At 37.0% G+C, this 9,676-nt stretch overlaps 1 protein-coding gene across 1 annotated transcript; it reads right to left on the minus strand.

The window, feature by feature from the left end:
* Positions 1 to 3,041: 3,041 nt before the first annotated feature.
* LOC149226203 (DCD domain-containing protein NRP-B-like) lies at positions 3,042 to 9,476 on the minus strand. The gene is made up of 3 exons (XM_089375233.1): positions 9,083 to 9,476; positions 8,862 to 8,978; positions 3,042 to 3,627 (listed from the first exon to the last, which is right to left on the minus strand). The coding sequence occupies exons 1-3, from the start codon at positions 9,461 to 9,463 to the stop codon at positions 3,361 to 3,363; spliced, it is 765 nt and encodes a 254-aa protein (XP_089231359.1). The 5' UTR covers positions 9,464 to 9,476; the 3' UTR covers positions 3,042 to 3,360.
* Between the last annotated feature and the right edge of the window lie 200 nt (positions 9,477 to 9,676).

Here is a 9,676-nt window from a genome sequence, read left to right on the forward strand (position 1 = left end):
ATCGCCTTTGAAAATTACTATAAATATATGAAAATTTTCAACATAATTATTTATTGAATGATAATTTTTTAATCAAAATTTTATTAGTGAAGGGTTCATTTATTATGAGAACATCCCTTTTGAAGGGCAAAATTTTTAATATAACGTTTCTTGACGGGAAGCATAAAGACTCAAAACGTCAAAAAAAATTGTATGACGGGTAAAGAGAAATCCAAATTCCAACCCTGCTGTGAAGGATAGGCCAGAACTGCGCCTCCCGAACACCCGTGTATTATCTTGAATATAAAGAAATGCCCTGGGCAACTCGACTGACAGAGCCTTGGCTATTGTTTTAAGCACAGAGGCAATGCACTCATTGAAATTACACATATCCTCTCATAAATCATCCTTCAATCTATTGACTCCTGAATAAATAAATACGAAGCTTTGTCAAAACGCACATGGGTTGCGTATACAATTATCGTGATTCCTTTTTTTTCTTTAAATGGAATTTCCACTTTTTTAGCGACAACGAGAGACATCTGAAGTATGGGATGGTAGAGAAGCTCCAAGCAATTACATGCTTTTTATTAAATTTTCTACAACTTCAGCATAATTAACACTCGATACCATGATGTTTCCTCCACCTGCAAGCAAAGCCCATTACTCAAAAAGATATCTGCGTATCCGTTGGAGAGCTGTGAACAATCGATGTAAGGAGATGACAACTCAAAATCGATTCAATCACGGGATAATAGCTGCCGCTGAAAATGAAACTGGCGCGGGAAGCCAATTCAAATTCCAACGCGGGTTCACAATTCGTGTGGGGAGTAACAACGACGGACAGCAGAAAAGGTACATAATAATCAATTAGCCACGTCCGCGGTCATCCCCAGGCGGCTAGAAACAAATTTTCGGGCTGACCATTGCCCCTGCCGTTTTCCGTGTTCCTGAACAGGTTTCTTCCAGCGTAGATAATGCAGGCAATTCCTCCGTAGACTACTCCTTTATGATTTTGTTGGTGATGTTTAGAAGGTAATCAATATTAGTAATAGCTTAAAGATGGGTGGGTAGATATAAAGGCAAGTCTTAATTACTATAATATTCATTATGGTATTTAGATTTTTTCTACACATTAGGTTATATTTTTAATAACATAAGTAAATGATATATCAAATTCACTCGAATCAAAGCAAATTTGGTGAACAGAATAGGGTTACATATATGTTATCAGAAAAGGGAATTGCATCATAAATAAGTATGATTCACTTTTATGCATATTAGTAAGGTTAGTAGTAAAAGAAAGAACTATATGAGTAGGGTTAGTTGTAAATAAAGGAACTATAAAGATCATGTAGGATAACATATCCATAATATGCATTTTGTATAGGTTGTAATGATTTTTATTGAGACTATGACATAGATACTATAGAAACGATCAGAGAGGTTATACTAATAGATATTCAAATGGAATCATAAGTAGATTTTGGGATATGATATGTAAGTAAAATTTTGTATTAAGCTTTAAATGAAGGTACAATGATAGATCTGTGACAAAAATGTTTATTTGAGGAGGAAGCAAATCAGAAACAAACTATGGTAATCATTTTTATTAATGAAAGATGACCAAAGTTTTGTTATTTTGCAGAAATAGGATGTTTGTTATTTCTGTGGGAATAAGATGTTAATGGAAATACCTTGTTATTTCAGTGGGCATAAGATGCTAATGGAAATACCTTGAGTGTATATAGAAAGGAAGGAAAGGAAAAGTAATTGTGAAATTGAAAAATATTATTTTTCAATTTAACTCTTGATTTGAAGGGTTGGAAAGGAAAAGTAATTGTGAAATTGAAAACTATTATTTTTCAATTTTACTCTTGATTTGAAGTATTGGAAAGTTGAAAAGAAAGAGAGAATTAGTTAGAGTTGACTAATTCTATAAAGATTAAGTAATTCAGTTTTGAAAAAAAAATACTCTAAAATTATTATATTTAAAATAAATTTTATTTAAAATAAATTTAGTAAAAAATAAGTTAAAAAAAAATATTTATATCATAAAGAAAAAATATATATATCTATATGTTTATTTTATAGAATTAAAAGTCATTGGTCAAAATATATATGGAATCTTATAGAGGTTGACTTTCTAACTTGATAACTATAATTGATGCATGATTCCATAGAATTTCGCTTTCTAACTTGAAAATTATGATTAATACATGATACCCTAAACTATAATTAATACATGATACCCTATTTTCTTTCTTTCGGTGATATTTAAACTCTGCCACTACAACTCAATCATTCCCTTGGGCTCTTTTCCGAATACAAACATCTGTAACTAGAAATGTGTTAGAAAATATGATACAAGAATTTCTAACGTTAATACAAAACTGTGACCCTGTAATTTACAAGTAAGACGATATTGCACTTTAAACCTAACGTTGATACAAAACTGTGACCCTGTAATTTACAGGTAAGACGATATTGCACTTTAAACTACAGATACTGTTGAAACAAATCTTATATGCATAATCAATCCAAACCGATTTAAGACAATAAAGGCATTTCAAAATCTAAAGCAAACATTTATAAGATTGTATTTTTCCATGACAAAATAATATCGGTTACTAAGAAAAGCACTCTCACAGATTTAGAGGCTGGCAAGCAACCACCACAGCCAACTTACAATCTGTCATACCAGAATTTAGAAAGTGACGTTGTGTTTCTCGGTGACCAACATACACAGCCAACTTACAATCTGTCATACCAGAATTTAGAAAAATGACGTTGTGTTTCTCGGTGACCAACATAACACTTACAGAGAATGCAAAAAACAATTATTGAGATGCACATTTACCTATCAAATACAAAATTATTAACATGGAAATATTTTTTTCACATAATAAACACAACACAAGTGCATTTTATTCACAATGTAAAAACCATGCACAGTAATTTAGGCAGCTTTATGGCTTATAATTCGACACATGTAAAAGGAAAATAGTAAAATGTTATGTCTACTGAGCGAAAAAGGAATTGTTTGTCCACAGCAAACTTGAAGGTCTCATCTCCAAAATCACTTTTAATAACCTTAATATTCGTAATATTTTTCAACGTTAACACCCAAAACACCACTCGCACTCAACAGGATACGTTCTCAAGTCAATAAAAATGTGTAAAGCCAAACCATAATCTACATTCACTACCATGATTCCCTATTCAAAACCAATATCCATAGTCACTGCCATTATTCCCTATTCATATTGCAGAGAAGGCTCACCATTTGATAGATGGGTTGATGTGGCCACAAAATGACCACCCACAGTTGGCAATTAATCTTTCCTCAGCGGGGCCCTATGCATATAATCCTCCCCATAATCAATCCGTGGCTTCATCACAAGAATTCCATCCATGCTGTATATTCTTATCCATTCTGCGTTGATAAGCATCAAATTGTCGATCATTGCATCGGTAGTGCGAATCAGCCATGAAATCATCTCTCGCAAGCACTGGATCCCTGGCTGCTAAATTATATTCATCTAATTCACTTCCATGTTCATTTATGTTACGTTGCTTCGGATATATCTCATCTCTTAATGGTTTGCTGCCATCAGCTGAAAGAAATAGCCGACAAAGATGGTTTACCTACACATCAAATACGAAATGCAACACACCGTGACTGATCACATCAAAAAGATCAGGTAACAATTTATCATGTTATAGGATGAGAATCTGATGAGACTCTGTTGGAGTAATTAATTCTTATTTATTTTGTGAAAGAATATTGGTGGGATTTTTTGTAAATTGATTCTAAACACCAAAATTTTAAAGGTTTGAGTTGGTGATTAGATTTGTTTTTATTTGGGTATCTTTATGTCGATTGCTGATTCCATGAATATTTGGAAATCTGGGCACCATCAATACCGTGCCCATGTCCTTCATTCCCAAATATTCAATAAATCGTTAATAGACATAAGCTAGCTTTCATATTGCTTATATCTTCCTACACTATGGGCGTATGAGTGAGGCTTTTTTTTCATATTGCTTACTAGTGATTTACTTTGCTTAGAAATTTGTTACATTTAAGAGATACGTTAGATTCTATTTTCAACATACTAATTATAGTTAAGATAATATTTCCTTTTAAACCAATTTTAATGTATTTATATATATGTTTATCATAATACAAACAACCGTGTACAATTAGTTTCACAAATTGATACCACAGCCAGTAAAAACCTGGATCTTCGGCCCCTCCTAAGCTCAGGAAAAAAGAGAATACATATTTTTTCCCCTGAAAAATCGTAATCTTTCATTAATGATTGAAAAATTACATGTTGTAGATGCCTCTTGGCATATGCTGTAAACAGATTTCCAAAAAAGATGCTCAAAATGATGCATAGATCCTTTCACACCACGCAGGGTGTATGGATTTCATGAAATAAACTGGTAAATGCAAAAATATTTTGTACAGGTGGGGAAAAGTCAGGCTTTTCTCCCTTTTTTCTTCTCAACCTTTCTCCAATTCCCCTGTGATTCTGTGGGAGTTATGAGTGCTAATGAATTTTCAGCCACAGGTTGAGGGTTATCAGAATCTGATGTGTGTAGGCGTTTATTTCTGCCCATATCCATTTCTGATCTTCTTGCCAATGTTGTCTCTATATTTTCCTATGGATTTGTATCTTCTACAACTGGTTCTTTATTCATCTGATTGTTCTCATTTGGGTTGGCATAATCCATCTCTTCTTCCTCCTCATCATCTGGGGGAGGTGGTGGAATGTACCATCCCTTTGCTTGTTTTTCCGTTTTCTTCTTTCTGCGATTGTCTTTTTTGACTGTTGGGCACGTGTTTTGTAAGTGTCCTGTTTGTCTACATGTTCGGCATCTGAATGCAGTGTTTTCATAATCTAATACTTGAGTCCAGCTGCTCTGTCTATGCTTCAGCTAGATTTGGTCTGGCAGGCCTTTGCTGAGGTCTACTTCCACACATATTCGTGCAAAAGTATAAATTCTTTCCTCCACTCGCTGGGTGTCCATTTTAATGTAACGCCCAATTGTGTTTCCAATTCCAGTGAGTACTTGCTGATTCTAGAGATGTATTGGGAGGTTGTGTAGCCTCACCCAAACTGGCATCTTTGAGACAACCATTGTGTTTGCATCAAATCCTCGGAACCATGGTGTAATGAAGAGTCCAGTGGATCCCCAAAACCAAGGTACTTCCTGCATTACTATGTCTCTGTCTATTGCTGATAAAAATTTCACAATGAAAAACCCCTTGGAGCATAGGTGTACTTCACAGTGCGTGGTCCAGTTCGTATAGATCCAAATGAAAAGATCCGTCAGTTTGGGCCAATAGCAGTTAAATCTGCATATTATTGCTTGTCTTTCATATATGGTGCATTGCTCATCTATTTCTGGTGTATCTATGTTGTATTCTGGGGTGTGTTCCAGCTGTTCCACTATGTATGGCCTTGCGTCCATACCTGTTTGGTTCGGTGCTGTTCCTTCTGTGTTTTTCCCTTGTAGGACGTTTTTGAAGGAAATGTTGCCTGGTTTTTTCCCAATTGAACCAGTGCCACTTCCTCCCGCCCTGTCTGGATTCTTGTTATTATTGGTTGCACCTCCTCTTAACCTCAGATTGAGGACGATTGTTGATAGAGGTGTGATTCTGTATTCCCAGAGGTATTTTGTGTTTTATAACGCTCTACCCCGTGTATCAGGTTTTGTATTCTGATGGGGTAACCTAACTGTTGCATAATAATTTCCTGCATTTGCTCAACAGTATCTGTGTCTTTTACCCAGATTATTTTCGATTTTCCTTCAGGATTTTTTATAAAAACTTGGAAACTGTGATCTCTTACCAGGATTCCAGATGTTGTTTTTGGCAGATCTAACCCTGTGATTCTGCTCTGCTCCTTTTGTTCGCCTCGGCACAGCTTATTCGGTGAGGGGGCTTCCCGATCTGACCTGTTAGAGGGTCGATCTACCACAAGAGGGTCTGAATCTATAAGCCTGAGACGCCGTCTGTGCTCCATGCCGCGGAACGATGGATTTAATGCCCAATCAGGGTTCCAAGGCAATTGGATGTCTAGATCTGCATCATAATAAAATGGATCAGCGTTTTGATAAGCGGAGATCTGGAGGTTTTCTTCATACCTTTGACAGTGTCGGCGGAGGGCTCCATTATTGCTAAAGACCGCTCCCTTACCAAGCATTTTCTCGCAAGCAGCTACGGCCTTTGGGCAGATTGTCAAGTGGTCGATCTGTATACCTTTCCTCCGCTCATCCAAACCCTTTATGCCGATCAGGAGTTTTTCGACTGTCTTCGCCGCCTGAGGGAGACCTGTATTCCCCAGATCTGGGCAGGTTCGCGCCTCCGTTTTCCTTGTACACCCTGGCTGCTGCAGATAACATAGGGGCCTTGTTCTCTGCGCGCCACTGATGACCTGGGCAGGTTCGCGCCTCGGTTTTCCTTGTACACCCTGGCTGCTGCAGATAACATAGGGGCCTTGTTCTCTGCGCGCCACTGATGACCCACGCAGGACGCACTGCTTCCAGCTTCTTGGACTCTCCAGAGGGTTTGCCGATGCGTGAAAGAGCCATTGCAGATCGAAACCCTTCTCCGGACCTTCTCATTAACCGTTCTCTCCCCCCAAAAAGAGAATACATATATTTGTTTTGAGTTTTGAGTTTTGTAATAATGTGTATTTGTTTTCTTATTTTTTAATTTGATTTTGTTGTCCCTGAAATAAACCGGTTGCATTTATATGCTCTTTTGCGTCTAACCCACACTGTGCTGATCGTATGGAAGTTGTTCGCAGCGATGCACTGAGCTTATCATTGTTCAAGTAGAACAGGGGAGGGTGTCTCTAGATGGACTTTGCAATAGAAAGACAAGTAGCCAACGATGACCTCCATGCTTTGGCATTTGGAGAATCAGTGTTAAATGATGCGGTGGCGATATCTCTTCGCAGGACGATGAGATCAGTCTTTGTTATTGCATTGTTATTCCCCATTGTCTGGCGTATAAGGAATCTATGCCAAGACACGTATACGGAAGGCAGCATGAATCTGATGAAATTGACTCTGTTCAGCACAGTGGAAGCCATGGTGGAGCAGCATTTTGGGTAGTTGTTGCAGCCTAAACATGGGACAGAGCTGTGCGTGAATTAGAAAGAATGATTTGCCTGGATCCTGCATGTGGCCTTCACATGTATTGTATTGAGTATTGCTCAATGTTGGACCGTGGTGGTGTGTCCAATCTCAAGGAAAGCTTCTCACCATCGAATGCTATTAAGGAGAAGGAAAAGATATGGTAATGTGAAATCGACACCAGCGGAAATTACATTATCATGGCCCTTTCAGTGTCTAGCCACGAGTTTCAAGCCAACTCTACAATGCCAAAGAGGTCAGCAAATTGGTTTAATGGTCTCAAACTATTTGTAAAAGGAGGTCACCATCGAATGCTATTGGGGAGAAGGAAAAGATATGGTAGTGTGAAATCAACACCAGCGGAAATTACATTATCATGGCCCTTTCAGTGTCTAGCCACGAGTTTCAAGCCAACTCTACAATGCCAAAGAGGTCAGCAAATTGGTTTAATGGTCTCAAACTATTTATAAAAGGAGGTCACCATCGAATGCTATTAAGGAGAAGGAAAAGATATGGTAATGTGAAATCAACACCAGCGGAAATTACATTATCATGGCCCTTTCAGTGTCTAGCCACGAGTTTCAAGCCAACTCTACAATGCCAAAGAGGTCAGCAAATTGGTTTAATGGTCTCAAACTATTTATAAAAGGAGGTCACCATCGAATGCTATTAAGGAGAATGAAAAGATATGGTAATGTGAAATCAACATCAGCGGAAATTACATTATCATGGTCCTTTCAGTGTCTAGCCACGAGTTTCAAGCCAACTCTACAATGCCAAAGAGGTCAGCAAATTGGTTTAATAGTGTCAAACTATTTATAAAAGGAGGTCACCGTCGAATGCTATTAAGGAGAAGGAAAAAATATGGTAATGTGAAATCAACACCAGCGGAAATTACATGATCATGGCCCTTTCAGTGTCTAGCCACGAGTTTCAAGCCAACTCTACAATGCCAAAGAGTTCAGCAAATTGGTTTAATGGTCTCAAACTATTTATAAAAGGAGGTCAGCAAATTGATTTAATGGTGTTAAGATATTTATAAAAGGAATCAAGTGCAGGTAAAAGCTCAGTAGGAATGGTTGTCCATTTAATTTGGTAATTGTGGATTTAGAAAAGGATTTTTTCCTTTGTTGAAGAGATGAGAATGGTTTTTTTGGTGAAGTTATGAGACAGTTTGAATTGTTGTTCAGTAATTGAATTTGGGAGAAGATTCGTGATTCGGGAGTGGAACTCCTGAATCTAGCTTGGGTTATGAGATAGCTTGATGGAGTTAGTAGCCTAGAAGATTTCAAAATGATTAATGGACCGTGATAAAGACCTTACTTGACAGAGATCTAGACCAGTACTGGTTAAGAGAGGATGTGATAAAGACCTTACTTGACAGAGATCTAGACAATTACTGGTTAAGAGAGGATGTTGGAATAATTAACTCTTACTTATCTTGTGATAGAGTGAATTGTTTTCTTTAAAATTTTGTTACATCTAAAAGAGATCTTAAATCCTTTTTAAGTGTATGGTTGAGATATTCTCTCAACATATTAATTGTGTGGTTAAGATAATATTTCTATCTTAAACTAATATTTAATGTATGCAAACAAGTTTATGGTATACAATTAGTTTTACAAATGAATCAAGAAACCAATATCTGATGTATTTATATATGTATTTATGATAATGCAAACAAATTTAGGGTGTGGGATTAGTTTTACAAATGAATCAAGGCTCACCTGCTCTGCATTCAGTTCGAGCTTGAATTTGTTTCCTCCAACATAATTATCTTTGATGGCTATCATGAATATGTCCTCAGGCAGCGGCTCACGATTGCTATGATAACGAAAGCGAACCTGCAGGAAAAGTACAGGGACATTATTTATATGTGCAAGTCTCAAGATATATCCTCCTTACAAAACTGAACAGGGGTAACAAAGAGGGTAAGATGGACCCAAACCTGAGCAGGAAATGGCTTCTTGGATCGTCTGAAAGCATTGGGTACTAGCTCATTCCCACCCAAGGATGAAGCTTCATAAATGCCATGCATTAATCTTGTGTCGACGTCAAACAAGAATAGCTTCATTCCAGGATAAACCTTTTGTACAAGGTCCCTCCTGGATGATGGCATTCCAAAAACTTTATGTTGGAAACAATCGTCGATTGTGACAGAGTTGCACATAAATATCAACCCAGAAAGTTTACTTTTAACAGCAGCAAGTCTACTCTTAACATCAGAACCCAAATATTCATGGCCAGGGCCTTTTGCATTGTCACTATCCACGATCTTACCCTTATCAACCCTTTTGTTGTAATCTTCCGCCATAATGTCCCCTACCATTTACAGTAAAAGGAAAAATTCAGCTTCACACTAACTTTAAAATATTTCTTTCATTTCCGTTTTGTTTTTGAATTTAATTTGATTATAAAAAATTCAATAAAAAGTAATAAAACTAATCTATAAAATATAGATTGGTCGATTTGAGTGGGGTTTAGTTTGTTTCAAGTTTTAGGTTCAAATCTCATGAATTTTATGACAAGGTTCACTAGAAGC

The sequence above is a fragment of the Pinus tabuliformis genome, chromosome J (assembly GCF_031772625.1).
Source record: "Pinus tabuliformis cultivar Carrire ecotype Pingquan chromosome J, CPIR1, whole genome shotgun sequence".
NCBI classification, from domain to species: domain Eukaryota; kingdom Viridiplantae; phylum Streptophyta; class Pinopsida; order Pinales; family Pinaceae; genus Pinus; species Pinus tabuliformis.

What these genes read in the sequence shown, in the direction of transcription:
- LOC149226203 (XM_089375233.1), bottom strand. Translation starts at nt 9,463, where the DNA reads ATGGTAGGGGACATTATGGCGGAAGATTACAACAAAAGGGTTGATAAG. An exon ending in AGAAGCCATTTCCTGCTCAG is followed by an intron (nt 8,979 to 9,082) that starts GTTTGGGTCCAT and finishes CTTTTCCTGCAG; the next exon opens with GTTCGCTTTCGTTATCATAG. An exon ending in TCGAACTGAATGCAGAGCAG is followed by an intron (nt 3,628 to 8,861) that starts GTGAGCCTTGAT and finishes TTTGATGTGTAG; the next exon opens with GTAAACCATCTTTGTCGGCT.